Below are 22,793 nucleotides of genomic sequence, written 5' to 3'. Positions count from 1 at the left end.
AGTCCGCTCCCATCCTATCTATCGTATTTGGGTATCATAATTTTGTATCACCAAAGAATGCCACTCCAGAATGCAATGCGATGCAATGCAATGGCCCTGGATCATCTCATGAAATCTGCATGTCATTATCCCCATCCTTATCACCACCTCCATCATCAGGACCAAAGACATCTTCCATCGTACCCAACCCTTCCTCGTCATCTTCTCCTTTCTCGTCCATTTGCATCAAATCTTCCGGTTCTGGTCGATCTTCTGGCTCTACTTCAGCAACGCTTTCCTCGCCCTCGCTATCCCATTCATCTTTCAATCCCCAACTCAATCCCGTGAGACAATATTTTTCATGGGGAAGTCTGACACCTCCGACCATCGGTCCGCTCTTCTCACCATCTCTGGACTGGGAGATGATGGATATTCGGTTTCTTTCGTCTGCCAGGCCCTTGAGAAATTCCTTGGGCAAGCTGCTTTGAAATTGGTATCCCATGCGAGAGCCGATGGCCATGCGGAGAGCTGCTAGACTCACATCACCTTCCTCGCTCTTGCTTTGATTTTGTTTTCCTCGGCCTTTAGTCTGGGTACCTCCATCGGCCTGATCGTAGGCCTCGTTTTGTATATGTAATGCATCACTCAGCACAGAGCTGGTGTATCGATAGGCAAAATCCATGAGTTGAAGGGGAACACGTTGCTGATACGCTGAGATTCCATGTGAGACGAGTAAGAGGTGAATCAGTCGGTGATCTCGAGGCCTTTTTGATTTTCCGTCGTCTGATAGTGAAGTCAAGGGTTGAGAGAACAGTGCTTCGGCTTGGGGTTGTGTTGTGGTCTGAGGCGCAGGTTGTGGGATTTGGGACGAGGGTTCTGCAGGAGGTGTGAGAGGTCCAGGAGGATTTGCTGGTGAGCTCATGTTGGCTCTGGAACTCGAAGGGAGAAGGGGGGGGGGGTGGAAAAATTAGAGGACAGGAACCGGTGCGATCGAGAGTCCGGCTACTAGACAGGAGCCATCGCGACAGATGAGAAATCTGAGTCGAAGGTAGCTGATGAAAGGTGCTGTACGGGGGTGTATCAAAGAAATCTGGGGAAAATAGAGATGTTGAGGCTGGAGGGGCGTATTACTGTGCCAGAAATTAGAGATGTTTGGGGAAATACTTTTAAAGTGACTAGCGGCCGGGGTTAGTCGGCTCTAAAGCACATGCCTCAGCTCCCCATCAGTTCCGGTCCTCCCCATCCCTTCTCCCTCCCTCTCACTCGTTTGCTGTCGACCTGCTCTGTACATCACGCTTCTCTCCAGAGCCTTGTTTGCCTCTTGCTGTATTTCTACGAGCATTGCGTTTCCGGCGTTGTTGACCACATCTCTTGCGGCTTCTGACGTCCGTCATTCAGATCAGGCACCTCAATTATGTTCCCACTATAGACACCATCTCGCCACATCCGACAACACTCTCAAGCTAGACCCGATCACTTCTTGCTTCTACCACCATGCAGTACGTTCGCAGCTTGGGGAGCGGTGTCTCCAAGACTTGGAATTCCATTAATCCCGCAACCCTGTCCGGAGCCATTGATGTCGTTGTGATTGAACAAGAAGACGGCACTCTGGCGTGTTCCCCTTTCCACGTCCGTTTTGGAAAATTCTCTTTACTCCGACCTTCCGAAAAGAAGGTCGAGTTTAAAGTCAATGGGGTCAAACAAAACTACGCCATGAAACTCGGAGATGGTGGCGAAGCCTTCTTTGTCTTCGAGACTTCGAGCGACATCCCCGAAGCTTTACAGACCTCGCCTCTTGTATCCCCAGCCAACAGTCCACCTATTAATGCCGCCGATAATCCACCCTCGCCGGGACTTTCGGAGCCGTCGTATCTTGATATCGCAGAACCTAGCAAGGGTGGCCGTACTCCGGAACAGTCTTCGTCACAGCGGACCATTCCACTCATCAGAAGGGAAGGGACAAGCCTCAGTGAACGAGGTTTATATGGCTCCCTTCCAGCGTCTAACACCCCTCTTCCAGCAACGCCTTTGTCGGCGCCCTCTCTCTTGGAACGTTCAGTCTCCGAGGAGGTGCTAACCGTTGCGGAGCGAGAGCAATTAGATTCGGTCAGCGAATCGTTTCACAATAACGGGATCCCAACCTCGCCCAAGTTTAGTCTTGACGGCACCAGCACTCCCAAACCTTCTGCCAGTCCCCCGGCGCTGAAACCCAAAGAAGCCTATGACCGGGCGATGACACTATCGAAAAAGCTTTCGTCCTCTAATATCCGATCCCAAGTCACCGAATCCGGGGATCTGATGCTGGACATGACCGGCTACAAAACAAGTGAAGACGATGCCCTTCGAACCGAAGCCGTGGCCCGCAAACTTCTTTCGGAAGAACTGGAAGGAAATTACGATATCGGCTCGTTAATCGGAACCGACGAGCGTGGTAATCTTTGGATCTACAGCAGTGAGGAAGCTCGGGATGCTGCCAACCGAAAAGCGGTCACTCAGAACCTCGAGCAAACCAACGCTATCTCGATCGACAATGCCTCCGACCCCGGCTATCACAGTGATAGTGACCGCAGTCCTTCGCCAGAACTCTCCGCTAAAATCCAGCCACATGGCCATCAACGAGCGCAATCCGAAGAATTACCACCAGCCCCCCGGATGTCTGGGGAGCAAGGCCGAAATTTTGCCAAAACTCTCCGTTTAACAAGTGATCAATTAAAAGCACTCAATCTTAAACAAGGCGAGAATCAAATGTCCTTCACCGTCAACCGCGCCACTTGTACTGCATACATGTACTACTGGACTTCGGATGTTCCCATCGTGATATCTGACATTGATGGCACCATCACCAAATCCGACGCTTTGGGTCACCTGCTCAATATGGTCGGGAGGGATTGGACGCATGTGGGAGTGGCCAAACTGTATTCTGACATTGTTGCCAACGGGTACAATATTCTATACCTGACAAGCCGGTCAGTTGGTCAAGCGGACACAACCCGCACATACCTGAACGGTGTCACGCAGGAGGGTTGGAAATTACCTCGAGGACCGGTCATAATGAGCCCGGACCGGACCATTGCAGCATTACGACGTGAAATATACCTCCGCAAACCAGAAGTATTCAAAATGGCTTGTTTGCGAGATATTCTCGGTCTTTTCCCCGGCAAGACCAATCCCTTTTACGCAGGTTTCGGGAACCGTTTCACCGATGCACTGAGTTACCGCAGCGTCAATATCCCGTCCACCCGGATCTTCACCATCAACACGAATGCCGAGGTCTCGCTGGACCTATTGACGTTGAACAAATATCGAAGCAGTTACGTTACGATGCGTGAAGTGGTCGACCATTTCTTCCCCCCCGTGTCGACACTGGTGAAGGAAGGAGGCGAAGAGTATACCGACTTTACGTATTGGCGTGACACACCCCGGAACCTGGAGAACTTCACACCGACGGATTCAGAAGCCGAGGACGAGGACGACCTGGACGAAGACGAAGAGGAGGAAGCAGAAGTTGAATCAGGAAACGAAATGGGAGATAGTTTCCTCTCACGAGAAAGCCTAGACGAATCCGCGTTAGGAGATTCAATTCGCGAATCGATCGAAATCGACGATACAGCCGATGCTCTGGAGGCTTCACAAATTAGCGACGATCGAAACGGCAGCGCGGAACCGGATGACGAGCCTGACCAGGATTTCACAGATGACTATCTGGGCAATGACAACTCGCAGAAGTTGAGGCCAAAGACACCGTCGCAGCCACCGACTCCCAGGGAGAGTGCGATGCCGACAAAAGCAAATGGTTCTAGATGGGCATGAAGATGACAGACCAAAAAGCAAGAAAAGTTTGAACTTTGATCATCACAGGAGTCAAATTGCATGGGGCGGGATTATCGGGGGTCACACATTAACAATGGCTGTGTTCGGGCACTGGAGCAATATGTTCTGTTTGATGTGTGGTTTTACATGGGACTTTGAATTGTTGGAGGAAAGGGCGAAAAGGCTATCGAGGTGACAGGGACCATGATTACAGTAGAGTTATTGGAAGCATTGGAGCCGGAGTTCTTTTCATCTAGAGGCGCAGTTGTTCAATGTTGAAGGTTAACAGGGTCATCGTTGGTACATATACGGCATCATTGGCGTTTGTGGACAGGATGAAAGAGACGGCTTACTCGGCGTTGCCTCGGAGCATGAATGAATGCACCATCACCAGGACTCAAGTTCCTAAGTCTGTGAACCGATCGATACATCGGCGAACGCGAAGGAATTGTTTATCTGGTTTCTGATTCGTGATCATGGTCCGCGATCCCCAACATGCCATGCAAACGCAAGGATGAATCCAAGCTATACAGACGATGGCCTTCCTGGGCCATGTATTTCTTCCACAATTTATAGGAAAAATAGATCTATCTGTTTCCGCCAAATGGAGAAATGCAGTGGTCCTGGGCGAGCACCCTCCATTCAAATTCCACACCTCCCGTCTACTCCGCCCCCGTTCGTCGATCCAGGTAAGTGAATATTGATGAGGTAGTTTCAATGCTTCCCATTCTTTGCCGCCTCCTTCCCCTTCACCACCCTCTGGAAGCGTTCCAAACACCCTCCCCCTTCGATCACACAATCCAGCAACCAAGCAAACCAGACACCGCTCCCAACTTCGACCCAATGCCTCCTTAGCTTCGTGTTCGCGAGCCACGCAGCCTCCGTCCCATGTACCAACACCACGAGAGTCAACACATAAGGCTGCAGCGTATAGCACAACCTTGCGAGACCCGGTACAGCCCCGCCTAGTGACCAAATGCTCGCGATGATGGTGCCCGATTCAGGCTTCAGCGCTTCGCGAAACGGAAATGTCGAGAGAATCAAAAGAGTAATGCCCGCCAATCCCCAATGCCATGCACGATCGGGCGGAACGTACGTATCGATCACAATGTCACTGAGGTCTAATGCAGAGAGACACTCATTGTGCATGGCGACGAGGCGCTCGCGGGCGTCGAGAAGGGATTTCATCTCCGGTTCAAAGGAGATGACGTGCCTGCCAAAGCTGGATGTGAGAATCATATGCTGAGTGGTGATGTCGGTGAGGGTGGCGGACGAAGTGCCGGAGAGTGGAACATGAGAGTAGTGCATGAGATAGAGGCGGAGAGAGAGAGCGTGGTCGGTGTTCATGTGTGTGATGATGCGGGTTTTCATGGCTTGAGGGTCCGGAGGGCCGCGGGGAGTCGACATGTTGAGTTGGTCGTTGATCGAAGCGGTAAGTCTTGGGGAAAGCTTGTGAGATGAGATGCAAGAACGAGATGTGGGTTGTTGTATGCTCAAGTAAGTGAGGAGGAGAATGAAAAGGAGACGATGGCCTCGATCTTTTGTTTTGATTTAACGAGTTGATATCGATGTGGTGGTGGTGATGGTGGTGATGATAAGTCGGCGAATACTTCCGCTTCGGGGAGCCGACACTGAAGGCGGTTCAGACGAGGGAGGCCGCGGACCGTGACACGCCGCGCGACTGAGCGACAGGATGAGCGACAGGATGCACGGCAGATGACCGATGAGACGCTGTTGTAGTTGTTGTTTGGAGTCCGAAGGTATAAGCGCAACCTCGCTGCTTAGATGACGTAGCGTCTAATGCAGCCTTGCGAAATCGGAGGGGGAAGGTGGGCTTCCTGAGATTTGATAATAGAATTTCAAGCAAGCAATGACACCGACGTCGCTGAGGAATACTAACGGCACACTTTCGAGCCATGGTCGGGGAATCGTGAGATAGAGATTCGCAAGGCGAAACGTAGTCAATATTTGTAGCCTTAGAGCCTCTTTGTAACAAACCCAGGCCGCTAATATACGGCCAATAACTCAACACCAAATACAAGGTAAAGGAGTTTCACGGTCCATTCTACGCATCATCCGCGACCAATCGATCCTTGTACCAGTCCAGGCTAAACTCTCTTTCCCAATAGCCCTCCATTTTACCCTCCGCTTGCCCATGTTACCTATCCCTATCCAACTTCATAACCCATCAATTCGTAGCTCGTCAAGGTATTCCAGGCCCGGGCGCGATTCGTGACTCTGCTAGGTCTGCTCGCCGTAGGCCTGACCCTGTAAAAAGCCTGTGTCGAAATAATGCATCGTCTTGCGGTGTTGATTTCGACCTTCTGTAATGAGGCGGGTTTGAAGACGTTCTGATGGCTTTCCATGCCAACTCTGTATGAAGTTCAGGTATACTTCTTTATTCCCCGATCGTCCGAGAGCCTATCACTCAACCACCTGCAACCGCCTCACTATTTACCACGTGAGCAAATAGTAATAACTCTGCATTTTGTGGATTTGTGGAATTGGCCGCATGTGTTTCTCTCCAATCAAGCAAAGCTTCATGAACTGCTTCGTCACTATCAATCAACACGAAGTCGCCATCTTCATCTCGGTATCGTAGTCGGACAGATCCAGACGCAATCGAATGATTGGTAAACCGAGCCAACTTGGCGTCGATTCGATCTGCCAATGAACGGAATTGGATATTGCTGGCAATGATCATCGAGACATAATTTTCATCAAAGCACACTTTCGCCTTAAGTTGACTGGGTAGATACGGATCTCCATCGCCCGAAGGTGATGACACCGAAGGAGGGAATGTCCGACCTTGCGATAGCGACGGCGCATGTCCGGTTCTTCTTTGGTCAATTCCATAAGATGGATCATAAGTATAACCGTGATTCGGAATGCCAGGTCGAGGCGCCGGAGGGAGTCCATATTGTTGTTGGTGTGGAGTGCCTCCTCGTGACGGTGGCGCATTGTTCGGAGAATTGTTTTGACTTCTGTTTGGAGGAGCCATCTGTTTCGCAACATGTGCCGGAATGGGAGGCACTGTTGGCACATGTTCGCTGGACACATATTTGCGACTCTGCTGCACCATAGGATGAACATCGGGGCTGCTCGCAGATCGCATCCGGGGCGCTTGCGTCCCAGGGCCAGAGGACGGTCCTCGATTTCGACCATTAGCCAAGTAAGGATTGCCACCCGATTGACCATTCGGATTTCGAGGCATGGCCGGAGCAGTATTTCGATTGGACTCCTCTGGACGATACATTCCAGCACCGACAGGAGTCGTTCCTCGGTGATAACTAGCAAAAGCGGATTGGGAGCTTGATCTGGCCGAGATTGACGACTGTGGTGTTGATTCTCGCTCGGTCGGAGAGAAGTATGAACCTCCGGGGTAATCTTGTGGAGATTGCACAGGAAGTCCTCGAGTATTCAACGAAAGACCTCCCATCTCTGCGGTGGGAATTCGCATGCGTCCAGCCGACATGTGCGGATTGCTATTTCCACTGCCTCCTGTGGCGGATCGTGATCGCAGACTTGTGCTTGAAGCATTTCGGCTCATGCTGAATTCGGAAAATCCTGTCGCATCGGTGCCTCCATAGGTGGTCCCGGAAAGTCTGCTGTAGTCGTCATCATCATCTTGGGTAAGATATGGGTTCTCCATATTCATTCCTTGCAAGGAGAGAAGTTGCGTATCAGAGGTCCCCCTTTGTTTGGCCTCCAACATGCAGGATGACCGTTGTGTTTCAATCATGGTATGCCACTTTTGGAGCGTATCGTCATTTTTAAATTTGATGATGAACGTCTCCACGGCCGGTTCGCCTTTCCATGATATTTGCAACGCATAATTCCCGGAGCTGGTTTGAGGGGACACCGCGGTCACATTGGTGAAGTAGATACGTCCTTTCAAGTTCATTTTCGGTTTCCCGCGTTGACTCAGGGCCGGTTTGCTGTTTGCCAGTCTGTTTTTGGGCTTGTTAGCATTGACATCCTTGCACATGATCAAGATCCGGCTAAAGAGGTAAATGTGATATTCTTTCTCATCAGATCGGATGCCACTGTCTTTCATGACATTGAACGTCCCAAGCAAAAGAAGCTCGCCAAAGGTTGAAATTTGTAATTGCTTCCAGTCATCTATTCGTTCTTGTAGATCTTGAAGGGCGTCATCTCTGGTCTCTTTATCGATAGAAGCATCGGCTTGCATGAGGACATCTTGGATAATTCCAATCGCGTGGGTCAAATCCGATTTGAGGTTGTCGTCTTGCGTTTGATTTTGAAGATCCTGCGAACGTCAGTATCGGTCGGTCATGAGTTCCGGCAAAACCTACCTTGAGCAACAGTGGATATTTTGTCAACCGCTGGAATGGCTTCAGTAAAAAGCCATTCAGAATGGTTGGATTTGCCAGCATTTGTTGAGTCAGAGGAGACCTAGCGTTCGCCACCATCTTATCCCATTCCTGTTGGCAAGTCGCTTCACATCTTCTCTGGTTGGCGATAAATGGCTCGTACTGTCTGAAAGGATCTTTGTAATGAACGAAGAGTTGACCCCAGTTTTGCTGGTCTTCAGGAACCTCATTTTGTTGTTCAATGCGGATCAAAAATCGCTGAGCAAAATCAAGCAGATTGTTGAGGTTGAGAAAGATGTTGTGAATGGAATCACCGGTCAATGCACCGACTTCTTCCAATTCCTTCTTCAACGCCTGCAAGTTTTGCAAATGATGAACATACTGCCTCTCGGTTTCGACGAGTTCTTTCAAGATATATTGTCGTCTAGTCAGCGACTTGGGGGCTTGGTCGGGCGCATTAGACCCGCTATCGGTTCCTTCGCGAGAATCTTCACTGTCCGTAGAAGGATGCAGTTTCCCGCTCAATTTCAATATATCCAGGACGCGATTGACCAGTTTGGTCACCTTCACAAAGCCCGTAGTATTGTCGCTGTACAGGTCAGTGACGGTGAAGGTGTCGGCCGCAGGGATATTCATTTGTTGCATGCAAGATTTGATGAAGAGAAACGCCGCTTCTTTCCCCACTCTTTCTGGCCGACTTGTGTCCACATGAAGGTCGCCTTCTTCGGGATTCGAAGCATTGTAAATTGCTAAGAGTGGCAACCCACTCCGGAAGCATTGCCATAAAGACGACACAGGATCAGTCAAGCCATCGGCCTCGCGCTCTTCCATTTCATCCAGATAAGGACGGAAGCCGGGAACCCCCGACAAGCGACGACGCAGTTTGATACATATTTGGTAGAGCGACTCTCCGTCTCTTACATTTATGATGTTGTTCTTGTCCAACATAGGTCCATGATCACCGTTCATTGTTGGCGGAGATGCCAACATGGTCGTTTGCGGCTGGAAAGCGCGCTTGTATGAGTCCGGGATGCGCTCGAGAAAAGTTGGGTTATTAGTGCATAGGTGTGGACAATTTGGTCCTTATTACGGTTCGAAGCAATGCTAACTGCACCGAATGCGACGGTAGATTATTGATGTGAGGAAGAGGGGCTCGCAATGGTCCCAAGAAGACGCGTGTGTCAGTTCGTGTAAGGATCGTGAAGTCGATTCGGAGCGGACCAGCGCAGGCAGGTAACAACGAGGGATGTCTGAGACCGATGTCTTAGAGATGAACAAAAGACTGCAAGTGGTTGGAGGTGACTTTTTTCATCTGGTAGCGAGCAAGGAGACCATGGGCATACTGGACGTACCGAAGCAAGGAGAATTGAGTTGACGGGTTGCTTCCCCAGGTTCCACAGATAGGCGAAGGGCGATAACGAAGGGGGCGGGATTGTACGAGGCTCCCAGTCAGGCGTCGTTTCTATTGTTGGGTTTCTGATCAAAACTCGACGAGGTGATTTGGAGGGTTGGAAGAAGTTGTGTGGTTGGTTGATGAGGTGCAAAGAGAACCAATCAATGGGATGGTTTAAGGGATGCCAGCGCGAAGAGGAGGAAAATGAGAGGAGGGTGGGGGCAAAGGATTCTCTTTCAAAATCAATAGTCCCAGCTGTGTTGCAGGCCAATGGACGGCCAGAGATAGAGGGGGAGGCTGTTTGTGAGCGGTGTTCAATCAGTCGAGAAGAGTGTTGAAAGGAATGAGTTAGGGAACTGAATTTTGGGACAAAGGTCAATTCCTCACCAGACTCGAACTGCGACCACAGTTCCACAAAATACCAGGTAAGGCGAAAAGTGCTGGGGCAGTAAGCCGGAGTGGTATGGTGATTGGTCAGGAGAAATGCGGGCAGTGAGCAGCACCAGATCGAAATCGACGCTCAGGGTAGTTTCGCAGTTGTTGCGTCTCTTGTAACGCAACTTGTATGGTACGATACACTCTCGGGTACTGTCTACTTCGCATTGCGAGCAGCTTTCAATCCGTTTACGTGTACTAGTGACCTTTTTACAACTCCTTCTGAGTGCCTCCTTGTCTCGAGCGTCCCCCCCAGCAAAAAAAGGGACGCTTGTGCTCCATGATCTTCCTTCTTTTCACCCCCTGTTTTACTGAATCGTTTGCCATGAGTGTGTTCTCTCTGTCCTCCGTAGCAGAGCACGAAGTTCCCATCGCCCTTCTCCCGCCATCCCCTTCCCACTTCCAGTACCCACAATGGCCACCACTCGAAAACATTCGAATGTCCCAAAAGCATCCTTCGCCCGGTCCCGCGGGATGGCGCCGCCACGATCTCCTCCCAGTAACACGCCGGTCGTTCCTCCAAGGGTGGAAATCAGCAGGAAAATCCCCATAAAGATGCACCTCAGCCTATTCAGGCACGATCAAACGCTGGATCAGACCCCAATGCCGGCAGAAGAAGAATTGGCGCCCAGCTTACCAGGGGGAGAACCCCCCTGGCGATCACCCCCCTCTCTTCCCCGAAAGTCGAGCTCCAAACGGCTTACTGATTTTGTCCTAGTTACACTCGGCTAACCGTCTGGTGCCGTTCGATGCCACAATAATCCGTCAGGCCGGGCTTGACGCCTGAGCTGGAAGAGTTGCTTACCCTTTTCGTTTGGCGCCACGACCAACAAGTCCCATGACTCCACCAGAGCACGGTTCCGGAAGAAAGAAACAGTTGAGATAATCGGATCCCCGGCAGCTCGAGCAGCTCGTGTTTTAGATTGTTTGAAAGAGTTTAGGGGGGCAGAACACGAAGATGGCATGCCGCACAATCAAACGTTGACCGGGGTTTCGCATTTAGGAACCCAATTATAATCGTCGATTTTCGTGCATCCTTGCCTTCGCGTGTTGACCCCTCGTGTACGGACCGAAACTGGATCGAAGGGTAGCAGTCCGCCGTCCAGGTGGCTCAGGCTAGGAAGAGAAGCACAACAGGGGCACAAAATCCCCCAGAAGAAATGCAGCTTGCCGACCCAGTCCCAATTGGTATACCAGGTTTTGTTCATGGACGCGCTTTATGCAGGGATCTAATTATCCTCGGCCACTGGGAAGATGAAAAGAACACCGGCAGAATGTTTCACATTTCAATATACGCGAGGCTACGAGAAATGCTGTAGACGAACTCGCAAACACCAGCTTGCGTGAGATGGCCGAAGAATCACGGATCGTGCTCGGTGTGCACAGTCAGCACCAAGTTCTCACCCAAAGATGTGAGCGACGATTACTCCTCTTGACTTTGCCGAGGTGAGAACCCGTGTGACCGAGCCATAAATCCTAGCCCCGCGAGAGCAATGAATACGGGCACTGCCCTCCTGGCCGTCATCAAGGCCTTCAAAGATCAGATTCTGAAATATAAATCCCAAAGTCGTCTTTAATTGATTCAGATCAGAAACCAACCATTCACACCCCTCAATATCAAGGGCATAAACCGTCATCATGTCATACCTCGACAAGGATTCTCTCCTTGCTCTCGGGCAAATAGACCCTGAATTCAAAGCGGTCTGTATATCCATGTTACTCATCCCATATGCAAGCAAGCCTCGTCTGACATAGCGGCCTAGTTTCTCGACTCTGCCAATCTACCTCCAGTGAGCTACGATAGCCTCGATGACTTCAAGGCGATGGTTGAAAATCGCAACGCGGATGATCTCAAGGCTCTGGGCCAACCCCCACCAGAAGTCAAGCAGACAGAGCTCCAATATCCCACCCGGGATGGCTCGAAAGTCCGAGCGAAACTTCATCAGCCCACAACTCCTCCCGAGGGTGGCAGTCCCTTGATAGTCATGTTCCATGGCGGAGGCTTCTGCATCGGTGCTCCTGAAGGGGAGGAACAATCATGCCGAAACTTTGTCCAGGCTTTTGGCGCAACCTGTATCTCTGCAGGTTATAGGCTGGCACCCGAGTACAAATTCCCAACCGCCCCAAAAGACGCCTGGGACTGTTTGAAGTGGGCTGCTGCAAATGCCGCTTCCTGGGGTGCTGACCTATCAGTCGGATTTGTGGTTGGGGGGACCTCGGCCGGTGGGAATATAGCGGCTGTTTTGGCTCATCTGGCTCGAGATGAGAAACTCTCACCGCCTTTAACAGGTCAATATCTCGCTATCCCTGCGGTTTTGCCGGAAAAGAAAGTCCCAGAGAAATATCAGCAGTATGCTCTGTCGTATGAGCAGAACAAATCCGTGCCTGTGCTGCCAGTTGCGGCAATAGATATGTTTATGCGCGGATACCAACCTGACGAGGACGATGGCGTATACTACGCCCCCTTCAATCATCCCAAGGGACATAAAGATTTACCACCGGCACTCTTCCAGATTGATGGAATGGACCCTCTGAGAGATGAAGCGATAATTTATGAACGAGTCCTTCGAGAGGAGAACGGCATCAAGACCAAGATGTACGTGTATCCGGGGCTGCCGCATGGTCACTGGGGCTTCTTTCCCTTTTTGAAGAGTTCTGAAAAGTTCCGTCAAGAGCAGGTTGAGGGTATGGGTTGGCTTCTTGGGAAAAAGCCTGATTTCAGCAAGGTTATTGCTAAGGCTGTGGCCGCTATGGTGTGATATTCATCACTCTCTCAGCGTCGAGGATGCTGCAATGTGATAGACCGAAAGAACCTAAGGGCATCCCTCGATACAGGTCTGATATAATGCTGACAGTGCTCGTTCATTCGTCCATTTTTTTATTTTTCCTGTCCAACCGCAATGTGACAATGTTTCATTCGTCATGTCCTTCCCACCCGATAACGCATCATCACTTCTTCCTCTCTCGAATCTTGAACTGGACGCCGTTCTTGTTGACGCCACCCACCGTCCTAGCCATCTTAGCCCGCTGCAATTCCAACTGATCAGCCGCTGCTAATATCTCTCGCTGTCGTTTTTTCAACGCCTCCAGCTTTGCAACTCGCGTCTCTTGCCGGCGCTTCCTCTTCTTTCGCTCCGCACGTAAACGGGCCAGGACATCTTGTTCCGCGGCTTGGGCCTTTTTCGATGGGAGTTTAGGCGGTAGAGTATTATTCTCTTCCTCTGCTTCATCAGGATCGGATTCTCTCTGCGATTTGGAAGACGCATTCGTTCCGAATTGTGTGCGTGATGAAGAATTGTAGAGGCGACCGTCCAACACTTCACCATCCACTGCGCGCTTTTGGCCTCTCGCAGCCCCGTCGTCCTCTTCTGCGAATGTCTTCCGCCGTCCCTTGCCCGCACCATCAGTGACACTATTCAGTCCTACCTCCTCCTTCAACTTGTCTATTTCCCTCCGGCCTCTTGCCGCCACCGTTCTCAGATATCCGGCATCCTGACTTTTCAGTAATTTGACTGCATCATGGCTCAAAGGGCCATTGCTCTGCCTGTCACTGGCCTTGTGTTTCCCTAAGCCCGCCGTACCCTGGCTCAGCATTCCAAATGCAAATTCATCTGGATTGCGTTCCCGGGCCTTCCGCGACAGCTGCGCAAGTTTCTTTTTCTTGGTATTGTAGTCCTGGGCACGCAACGAGTAATCTTTGTGTTTCTCTAACAGGCCCCATTTCTGCCGGGATTGTGGTTGGGAACGTTCTTTGTGCGGCCGCCGCGAAACCGCGTTGCGGAGGGATGACATTTTTGCGTTGATCAGATATACAATATCAAATATCACGACCCAGAATTGGTCGAGAGTAGTCGGATGTAAAGTTGGGGGGAAATTTTTAGGGCCCGTAGAAAAGCCGGTGGAGAAGCAATGCTCTCCGGAAGAGCTCCAGGTTCAATTATCACGCTCTCCATCAACGACAACTCAACGTTTGTATACCCAGTGGGTTCCAACCAATGGTCCATCTGTGATCCGCTTTGCAGAAGGGACCTATAGAATATCTCTGGTCTCCGTGACACCGAGCAAAACAATGGAGATGGCGTCTTCTGTCATGTCCGCACCACCACCACCTACGAGCAAGACATCGCAGCAGAATCTCCACACTCCTCTTCCGTTGACAGCCTCTCAAGAAGCCGAAGTTCGAAATTTATATTACAAGCGCGTCCGGTCTAAATGCGCAGACGAGATAAAAGGTTCGTTCCGTGTCAATCCCAACAGCCAGGCCCACCATTTTTTTGTTAGCGGTGACCTGTCTCGTCTGTCCTATGAATTCTAACGATTTCTGTCCAGAGTTCGCCGACTGTGCCCGCGGCCGAACTATCAGTATCGCCTGGTCCTGTCGGGCCCAACATCTCGCGATGAACAGCTGCATGATCCAGTATGCCACGAAGGCCGAAGAGGACGCTGCCCGAGAAGAATGGTTTGCGGGCGTGATAGAGCGGCGGCAGAAAAGGGAAGAGCAACTTGCCGCTGTCGAGAAGAGACGGATGGAAGTTATTGAAATGACGAAGAAGCAAGAAGAAAAGGAACGTCTGGAAATGGAGAAGAAGTTGGTTGAGCAACAAAAGGAGAAACAGCAGAAAAAGAGCGGTGGGTTTTGGTGGCGGTGATGGAAGGCCAAGAGGCAGGAATCAATGTCCTGACTTTCGAGAAATGCTGGGAAAACGCTCCTGACCAAGGGGCTCTGGCTCAACACTTGGATCTTGATGGAGCCGGTTGGTTCAATTGTCGATTCTATCATTTGAGCCGACACGATTTGACCTGGGGCGGCTTGGAGAAAGGAGGTCCGGCTCAAAGCAACCAAATCAAACAAATCCTCCGATTGGCGCTCCGGTCAGGTTGGACTCAAAAACTGCACAGCAAGAGGACGACGACCACGGTCGAAATTCTGGGCATTTCTTGCCTTTTCCAGTTTCTGCCCCCTCGGATCCAACGTCTTGTCCAAGCCGCCCATATCATGTCATGGCCATTCGATAATGACGGTACCAGAAGACTGCAATAGCGCCATCATAGACTCGGAAAAACGGATACTCTGGGGTCTGAGGTCAGCGGTCCGAAGTCAGCCCCAACAAACTGCATATTATTCACCAAAGAATCTCACCTCCGAAAATTCCAACACGACAACCCAACATCAAGCCTCTCCATCACCATACAAAGCCTTTAACTTCTCATCTTCGGTGGCTGACGAGAGATTCTGCAGCCTTCGACGCCATTGAAATTCGTTCACGTGGACCGCGCTGAAGCTGAAGCCAAGCTCTGGGCCTTACCTCTGTAGCCTGAAGATATCGCCTCTCTGGCTTTTGGCGGTATAACATGTACACGGCGATGAACCAGACAATGCAGTTTCCGAAGGCAATCAGGGGTTGGAAGGGAGTAATACAGAAGGTGGGACTTTGTCCGGTGGTCAGGAGCCTGCTTCTGACCCTTGTGGAGCGGGCCTGTTACTTGTCTCGGATGCAGATGAGAAAGCGAAAAGGTGTTTCTCACTAATCTTCTAGTCATGTCCTTGGTTAGCTTGGGAAGATCCCTTCGAACGTGTACATATACCTTGGTGAGATTGCTTCATCTCTGATTGCGATGAGTAGATTTAATCCTGCAAATGCAGAGAATAAGTCAAGCAAAGGACGGGCGAACGAACGAACGAACGAACGAGACGGTTTCGCTTTGAGAACGTGAGAATTTTGAAGCACGTGAAAGGGTCTTCTAGTTCCCAAGGAAAAGAACATACGCCGGGTCTGTCTATCATGGTTGTTGAATCTACTATGAGCCGGGTTTTGGCTCGTAATAACGAGCCCTCGATATTCAGAGACGGTGCACACCAGGTCAACGAACATGAAGCGCACAAGACTTGTCGGTGTGGGTTTAAGTGCCTAGGCATTGGATCGGTGGCAGTTCACGTTTCACCATTTCAAGAATGCCTCCCATCGATCACAAAAGGCTTCCATGGCCTCCATAAATTGCGTCACGTGCTGTGTGGTGAGCATGATGTTCAAAGCAATGAATCCCCGTTGGGCCATGTAGATTCCCTTGTCGAGCATATGGTGGTAGAAGATTCCCTGCAAGAGGTCTTTGTCCGGGCCAGCGAATTGGATGGCCATGAGGCTCCCTACTCCCTTGATGAACATCTTTGGCGGCCGTTGAGGATGTTGAGGCGAATGCATGTCGTCTGTGATTGGGCTGGAGGGTAGCGTTCCTTCGATGTCTCTCTTCGAGAGGACAGCCTCGATTTGTTGGCGCATCGAGTCCCCCAGACCGTTCAATTCGTTCAGTTTCTCCTCTGTCAACAATCCACATCCGGCGACTCCCGCCATCATAGTAAAGACGTTGTTATTGAATGTGCCGGGATGTTCGAGGGTGCCGTCTCGTGGATCGTACAGTTTCATAATGTCTTTCCTGCCACCAAAGGCGCCGAAACTCATGCCTCCGCCAACCCATTTCCCCAAGGTCATTAAGTCGGGAACCACGCCCATATGATATCCTCGGCCATGGTAACCCAACCGGCTAGTCATAACTTCGTCAAATATCAAAAGAGCATTAGCTTCCTTACTCAGTTGCCGAAGACTGTTGAGGAACTCCGCTGTGCCGGCGTAACATCCTCCGCTGCCTAACATGGGCTCGACCAAGATAGCAGCCAGAGAATCCTTTGGAAGAGAATGTATTAGGTGCTTGGTCCCTTCGACGTCATTGTATGTCCCAACAACGATGTCGTGGGGCAAGTTAATCGAAGCCTTATTTGAGGGCGTTCTTCCTGATATCGTTGAACCGTGATATCCTCCAGCCTTCCTCAGTAAGCTTTCCATGCATTTGATACGAACTCACTGACCTTTATTGAACAAGAGAATCTTCTTTTTGCCCGTGAAAGCCAGTGCTGTAGCAATTGCCATCATATTTGCCTCAGTGCCAGAGTTGACAAACCGGATGAGCTCCATCGCCGGGAACCGGTCGCACACAGCACGCGCCAGATGGGGTTCCATTTTATTGTGGCCTCCGTAGTTCCAGCCGTCCTTTAATGCCATCTGCAGGGCATCCTTAATGACAGGATGGTTGTGGCCATAGATCCCTGCAGTATATTCACCCAAAAAGTCGACGTAAGTATTACCATCAACGGTAGTTAGATGGCACGCATTGGCTGAGTCAATAGTCAGTGGAAATGGTGTGGTGTACAGGACTGTTCGTGTGTTGCCGCCTGGCATATATCGACACGCTTCTTCATGATTCTTTCGAGATAAAGGGTGTTTTTGCAAATATTCTCCATGAGCCTGCTCGAGGGCAGCCGCGAGAGTCGTGCGATCTAGGGAACCCATCATTTATCGTGCAACCTTCAGGTCCTAGAACGTTTTGTTGAAGGGTAACCAGAGAAGAGAAGATTATACATATATGTACACCCAGAAAATCCTGGTGGAAATTCAGAATGGTAGCGCCCTGTGACGGACTCCATTGGTATCAGTGTCAATCGTTGCCCCCCAAGAAACTGGTGCCACTCATTGGCCCGCGTCTGGTTACCCAAGCTCGACGTTGGTCACCTAATCAAAGGCAATGTAAGTTGAACGGGAATGGGGATGTGGGTTGCGTTGCCCCTACCATTCGCCGGCAGAAGCAAAGCGTGAAGGAGCTGTCAGACATATACCTACATATATACACCTTCAAGGATGCTTAAAGATGGACTGAAAAGGTGACATCTTCTCCATTGCCGTAAGAAGGATCTTTAACTTTCGCTTCTTCAATTGGGAGCTTCAAGTCTTGTGCCCCTCTTCGCTCCGGTTTCCCCTGTTTCTCCCGCAGGGCCAAGCAATAAATTTCCCCTGGCACAGCTCGTTTACAGCCAAATCATGAGTTTCTCGGGTAGACGAGTGTCCTCCTTGCGGTCTGCTTTGCATAGTAGTGCAGACGGCCGTCGATTCTCTCTTCATCCAGAAGATGAGCGCAGTTCAAGTCCCCATCGGGCCTTGAGAGCTCACCCTTCGCATAAAGCTCACGCGGGACTCGACACCACCAGAGCCAGCACGGGTGTAATCTGGTAACCAAGCTCACTGACTCTGTTACGACTTTGTCTCTCTGACGAGTGACAGGTGTACGGAGCAAGCTTCCAAGCATGGATTCCTCGATGAGCCTCACAAATGGGCCAATCTGGGTCAAGGCGCACCGGAAGTTGACGACGATATCGAAGGTTGCTTCCCTCGCCCGACCTCAATTCCCTTGACACTGAACGGACGAGAATATGGCCCCACCGCGGGTATCAAGCCTCTTCGAGCTGCTGTCGCAAAGCTATACAATGACAACTATCGCCAGGGCAAGGATAGTCAATACTCATGGGAGAATGTGTGTATCGTGCCAGGAGGAAGAGCCGGATTAATCAGAATCGCCGCTGTTTTGGGGAATGCCTATCTGGGCTTCTTCATTCCCGACTATACGGCCTACAACGAGGTAAGTTGCTTGAGAAGTCTTCCTGGGTTGCCACACGGACTGACTGCAGGTGCACAGATGCTGAGCCTGTTCCGTAACTTTGTGGCCATTCCCACCCCGCTGTCTGCCGCCGATGGGTATCACATCCACGCAGATAAAATTGCCGAAGAGTTGGCGCGTGGAACGTCGGTGATCTTGACATCAAATCCTCGTAACCCCACCGGCCATGCCTTGCATCCCGAGGAGCTCGCCTTGATCCAGGACATTTGCCGAGACAGGGCCACTTTGATCTTCGACGAGTTCTATGCTGGTTACAACTACAATTCAGATTGTGATGGCAACACCATCTCGGCTGCAAGTAATGTCATCGATGTCGACAGGGACGACGTCATCCTGATTGATGGTCTCACAAAGCGGTTTAGACTTCCTGGCTGGCGAGTCGCTTGGATTGTCGGTCCTAAAGATTTTATCAACGCTCTGGGCTCCTGCGGAAGCTATCTTGATGGTGGCACCAACGTCCCGTTCCAAGAGGCGGCCGTCCAGATGCTCGACCCTCCCAAGGTCAAAGAAGAGATGAAGGCACTGCAAAGCCACTTCAAGAAGAAGCGTGATTATGTCCTCGGCCGATTGAAGGACATTGGCTTCAATCTGGGTGATCAAGCCGTGCCAGACAGTACATTCTACATCTGGCTGGATCTCACCACATTGAACCCCCCACTGCCAAAGAACAGTGTCATCGACATCTCCAACGGTCTCTCTTTCTTCGATGCCCTCCTCCAAGAAAAGACCATTGTCGTGCCTGGAATTTTCTTCGACCTCAATCCAGCCAAGAGACGAGACTTGTTCGACAGTCCCTGTCACCACTTTGTTCGATTAAGCTATGGACCGAAGATGGATGTTATCAAGATGGGGCTTGACGGAATTGAGAGGGTCGTGAAACGTGCCAGGGGCGAGTTTGGGCAATACGACAGTGCCATTCACGATGAACCTGAGTCCAAGAGTCCGCGAAGCCCTGTGCAATTCTGGAAAGGAAAAGCACATGAGGAACGCTTCCATTGATGAAGACATGAACTGACAAAGACATGAAGAATGACGCGAAGGTCGAGAGATGTGTGATGTTGAGAGTTCCAAGCAGAGCAATCCTATGCTCTCCGATGCCTCGGTCTAGACTGATTTGTCCAATTCCATGAGGCCATGATGCTATGAAATAACCATGCTAGTTCACAGATCAAACGGCATCCCATTAGTTCTTTTCCATCATAACCCGGGCTTAGGTGGTTGAAGGTAGGTTCGGTGGTTTTGGAAGTTTGGGCAACCTAATCAAGCCCTGACGATCAATTCCTACGGTTAGCGTTAAGACCGTAGTCAAAATGGGAGAGTTATCTCCAAATACTTACAATAGCGCCAGAGTCAAGTCACCGTGGATGCTGGCCTTGAGCTCGACTTCCACGTCCAAGTTCAATTCCAAGCGCAACTTCAACCCGTCTTCGTCCTTGGGATCCGTTCCGCTGCTGTCTCTTGCATCGATGGGTTGTGCAGTCTCAATTGGCTGCGTGGGTGGCGCTCCCCTCCAGGGGATCTCGCCTCGGAGCATCCGCGCGTATGTCACGGGGCCATCCATTGACTGAGAGGGAGGCTTTATCCTCTCAAATGGCTGAGCCTCCGTTATGTCGCGGGGATTCGGGTTCTTCAACCACTGTGGCTGCTGTGGTGGTCGAGTTGCTAGTTGTTGTTGGGGTTCGTCGGCCTCGTCAATCGAGGCCATCGACCGAGCGGAGGCGTTTCCAGTTTGGGCTTTTGCCTGAGCCTGTCGCTGTCGTTGATTTTGTCTCCTTCTCCGTCGAGACTGTGATCTGGATCGCGACTCGTACCCTTGGTCGTCCACCGAAGCCGTGGAGACCTTGGAGTGGCCGCGTTCGAGCGCAGGTCGGCTCGGCTTCTTGTCACCAGGAGTCTTCTCCGGTGGTGGTGTTTGCTGTGGCTCCGACATCCTGGGCCACAAAGAAATTTTGATAGGGGAGGACTTTGGCAGGTACGAGGGGGACAGAAAGAGAATCAAAAAGTTAACAAGAAATTAAAATCAAGAGGCTGGTACGAGAGGGCAGACTGGGAGCAAATGCCGTCGGCGGGGAGGCCGCCGCAACGACATCATCGCCCATTGGGATCGTCATGGCAAAGACGTTGGATCGCTTGGAGCAGCGAGATTCTGTATGGGGATCGCAGATGTGGACTCGTTGGGATGGGGAAAGTGAATGCGGAAGTTGGATGAGTCCTGGTCGGTGGATGCATGAAATTCCAAGGCTTCGAGGACGTTGGTTGTTGATTGGCGAGTTGGCCTACCCTGGGTTTCCGTGCCTTTTCCGTACCTGTGGCTTCGCATATGTGGCGTCGAATGACGCGAGGTTGGAAGGGAGCCAATGGGGAACCCGTCACGTGAGAAGCACATCGAGATCCCGAAAAGAATTTTTCGTCACTCGTTCACCCTCAGTGTCGATATACATCAAGCACGAGTTGTTCGACTTGTTACACAACCGTCTGAATAAGCAGTTGTGCAACTACCCGCGGGGCCCTCATTGTACTGGGATTCTTGAGGCGGAACAAACATCCCTCCCTGAACTCCTACCAACTCGGCCGGTCAGCGCCGGAAGTTGACTCCATCAACGATGGATCACTCTGTCAGTCAGCCCTCCCATTTCGTCAGTCAACATTCCTGCCATATCCTGCCTCAAACTTGGTCTGCCGACACCTGCGTTGTCGGATGATTCATCCCTCTTTGCTGCCATTGGCGTGCCAACTTCTTGAAACCTTCCTCGGGCCTGCCCTTCATCAGCCTCCTCGACGTTGATCTGCTCGATCAGTGGCGTTGGATGCATGACGCTTCTCAAAAGCAGCGAGCGACAACAGACGTCATGGCACGCGTGTTTACACCAACACGATGTAGGTCTTGCCTGAGCTGTCTCACCTCTGACGTCGATATGGATCGAAAATTACATTTCCTGCATTGTGCCTCCTTTCTTTCAATCCTGTGGACCATAGACCTGGTCGGCTTACGACGATTTTCTTTTTTGGCGTACGACTCCTCTCCTCAACCTCCTCATCTTTCTTCTCAACTTCCACCATGTCTGCTGAGCAAGAATCAAGAATCACTGAAGAAACTCAATTCGGCGGGAACCTCGACGCCGCTGGTTCTGCTTCAGGCGCTGCAAATCTAGGAGCATCGGCCTCATCTAAAAGGTCGGAAGAGAGGCGAAAGCCGAAAAAGTTGGGCCAGAAGGGTCAAGCGAACGGCATACCACAAAAAGAAGACGTCGAAAGAGAAGTTGACGGCGGCACTGAAGAGCTTTCCGCACCGCAACCGAAAATGGAACAACAATCCCATTCGAAGCTACGACAAGCCAGCCGTGGCCGCGGCCGCGGTCGTGAATCCAGTGAGCCGCCCAGCGATACCGACAGTGCATACCGAAGCGACGTATCCCAGAAGGGCGGAAGGAGGAACAGAAACCGCAATCGCGGCAAGGCCCAAGCACAACCGCAAGCTGAAGTGCAAGAAAAGAACAGAGGTCTCCTCGGCGGCGGTGGGAGTGGTCCCCTCAATGCTGTCGACGAGGCCGGCGAGACGGTCAACGACGTCGTCGATGGCGCCGGAGACCTGGTGAACAACACCGTCGGCAGGACCTTGAGCAAGCCCCATGAAGCCGTCGGAGGCCTGGTGAGGAGCAAACCCAAGGAAGGAGAAGGTGAGCAAGACGAGAAAGACGATGAGCAACTGAGATTACGACTCGACTTGAACCTGGATGTCGAAGTCCAACTCAAGGCGAAGATTCATGGTGACTTAACCCTTGGTCTATTGTCAGTATCACCCAGAATCCACCCACGCGAATGCTAACATCTAACAGGAACTAGTGCTTGACGAAGGGCGAAGTCCTCTTGTATCTTCTCGTGTTGTCTCCTTGATCAATAGAGCCAACCACCCACACATGGGCACAAGATTTTCAGCACCCGAGAATTCTTCAGGGGGGTGATTGGCCTTGCTTCACAATCAGGTAAAGATGTTCAACGATTGGGTTACGGAACTACTGTCAATTTGTATTTTCCCGGACGGCGAGACCGGTTGTCAGTATACATGTGATCAAACAATCACGACCAGAATACTATCTTCTATCATCCGCCAGGAAGTCTTCACTGTCAGTGATCTTTACTAGATGGGGAGCAAACAAACTGCACTTGAGCGCCTTGAAACCCTCATCTAGCCCTCCCTTTCACTCACCGAAACAGGAGTCAACCCCACATAACCAGCCAAAGGCCGCCTGTTTACACCTCATATCCATCCGCCTCTCGTTTCAGCATTGAATGTTGACAACGTATAAGCCGTCAACTTCCACATCCGTAGTGGAGCAACC

The 22,793-nt window shown here is 51.1% G+C and overlaps 11 protein-coding genes across 11 annotated transcripts; 5 read left to right on the top strand and 6 right to left on the bottom strand.

Annotated features, from left to right (window-relative positions):
* Positions 1 to 106: 106 nt before the first annotated feature.
* Z518_06490 (uncharacterized protein) lies at positions 107 to 901 on the bottom strand (the record flags this gene model as incomplete). The annotated part of the gene is made up of 1 exon (XM_013414622.1): positions 107 to 901. One exon carries the CDS (start codon positions 899 to 901, stop codon positions 107 to 109), a length of 795 nt encoding a protein of 264 aa, XP_013270076.1.
* Positions 902 to 1,473: 572 nt separating this feature from the next.
* Z518_06489 (uncharacterized protein) lies at positions 1,474 to 3,789 on the top strand (the record flags this gene model as incomplete). Its single annotated transcript, XM_013414621.1, has 1 exon — positions 1,474 to 3,789. One exon carries the CDS (start codon positions 1,474 to 1,476, stop codon positions 3,787 to 3,789), a length of 2,316 nt encoding a protein of 771 aa, XP_013270075.1.
* A 714-nt stretch (positions 3,790 to 4,503) lies between these two features.
* On the bottom strand, positions 4,504 to 5,196 carry Z518_06488 (uncharacterized protein; the record flags this gene model as incomplete). Its single annotated transcript, XM_013414620.1, has 1 exon — positions 4,504 to 5,196. The coding sequence occupies one exon, from the start codon at positions 5,194 to 5,196 to the stop codon at positions 4,504 to 4,506; it is 693 nt and encodes a 230-aa protein (XP_013270074.1).
* Positions 5,197 to 6,217: 1,021 nt separating this feature from the next.
* Z518_06487 (uncharacterized protein) lies at positions 6,218 to 9,113 on the bottom strand (the record flags this gene model as incomplete). Its single annotated transcript, XM_013414619.1, has 2 exons — positions 6,218 to 8,059; positions 8,106 to 9,113. 2 exons carry the CDS (start codon positions 9,111 to 9,113, stop codon positions 6,218 to 6,220), a joined length of 2,850 nt encoding a protein of 949 aa, XP_013270073.1.
* A 2,476-nt stretch (positions 9,114 to 11,589) lies between these two features.
* Z518_06486 (uncharacterized protein) lies at positions 11,590 to 12,710 on the top strand (the record flags this gene model as incomplete). The annotated part of the gene is made up of 2 exons (XM_013414618.1): positions 11,590 to 11,652; positions 11,715 to 12,710. The coding sequence occupies 2 exons, from the start codon at positions 11,590 to 11,592 to the stop codon at positions 12,708 to 12,710; spliced, it is 1,059 nt and encodes a 352-aa protein (XP_013270072.1).
* Positions 12,711 to 12,900: 190 nt separating this feature from the next.
* Z518_06485 (uncharacterized protein) lies at positions 12,901 to 13,743 on the bottom strand (the record flags this gene model as incomplete). Its single annotated transcript, XM_013414617.1, has 1 exon — positions 12,901 to 13,743. The coding sequence occupies one exon, from the start codon at positions 13,741 to 13,743 to the stop codon at positions 12,901 to 12,903; it is 843 nt and encodes a 280-aa protein (XP_013270071.1).
* A 277-nt stretch (positions 13,744 to 14,020) lies between these two features.
* Z518_06484 (uncharacterized protein) lies at positions 14,021 to 14,600 on the top strand (the record flags this gene model as incomplete). Its single annotated transcript, XM_013414616.1, has 2 exons — positions 14,021 to 14,183; positions 14,281 to 14,600. 2 exons carry the CDS (start codon positions 14,021 to 14,023, stop codon positions 14,598 to 14,600), a joined length of 483 nt encoding a protein of 160 aa, XP_013270070.1.
* Positions 14,601 to 15,890: 1,290 nt separating this feature from the next.
* On the bottom strand, positions 15,891 to 17,294 carry Z518_06483 (uncharacterized protein; the record flags this gene model as incomplete). The annotated part of the gene is made up of 2 exons (XM_013414615.1): positions 15,891 to 16,762; positions 16,814 to 17,294. 2 exons carry the CDS (start codon positions 17,292 to 17,294, stop codon positions 15,891 to 15,893), a joined length of 1,353 nt encoding a protein of 450 aa, XP_013270069.1.
* A 525-nt stretch (positions 17,295 to 17,819) lies between these two features.
* On the top strand, positions 17,820 to 19,452 carry Z518_06482 (uncharacterized protein; the record flags this gene model as incomplete). Its single annotated transcript, XM_013414614.1, has 3 exons — positions 17,820 to 18,007; positions 18,060 to 18,414; positions 18,472 to 19,452. 3 exons carry the CDS (start codon positions 17,820 to 17,822, stop codon positions 19,450 to 19,452), a joined length of 1,524 nt encoding a protein of 507 aa, XP_013270068.1.
* Positions 19,453 to 19,786: 334 nt separating this feature from the next.
* Z518_06481 (uncharacterized protein) lies at positions 19,787 to 20,383 on the bottom strand (the record flags this gene model as incomplete). Its single annotated transcript, XM_013414613.1, has 1 exon — positions 19,787 to 20,383. The coding sequence occupies one exon, from the start codon at positions 20,381 to 20,383 to the stop codon at positions 19,787 to 19,789; it is 597 nt and encodes a 198-aa protein (XP_013270067.1).
* A 1,128-nt stretch (positions 20,384 to 21,511) lies between these two features.
* On the top strand, positions 21,512 to 22,303 carry Z518_06480 (uncharacterized protein; the record flags this gene model as incomplete). The annotated part of the gene is made up of 2 exons (XM_013414612.1): positions 21,512 to 22,242; positions 22,297 to 22,303. 2 exons carry the CDS (start codon positions 21,512 to 21,514, stop codon positions 22,301 to 22,303), a joined length of 738 nt encoding a protein of 245 aa, XP_013270066.1.
* Positions 22,304 to 22,793: the final 490 nt, after the last annotated feature.

This window comes from Rhinocladiella mackenziei (genome assembly GCF_000835555.1).
Source record: "Rhinocladiella mackenziei CBS 650.93 unplaced genomic scaffold supercont1.5, whole genome shotgun sequence".
In the NCBI taxonomy this organism is placed as follows: domain Eukaryota; kingdom Fungi; phylum Ascomycota; class Eurotiomycetes; order Chaetothyriales; family Herpotrichiellaceae; genus Rhinocladiella; species Rhinocladiella mackenziei.
Note: the sequence above shows the minus strand (reverse complement) of the source record. Positions and strands in the feature narration are given on the sequence as shown.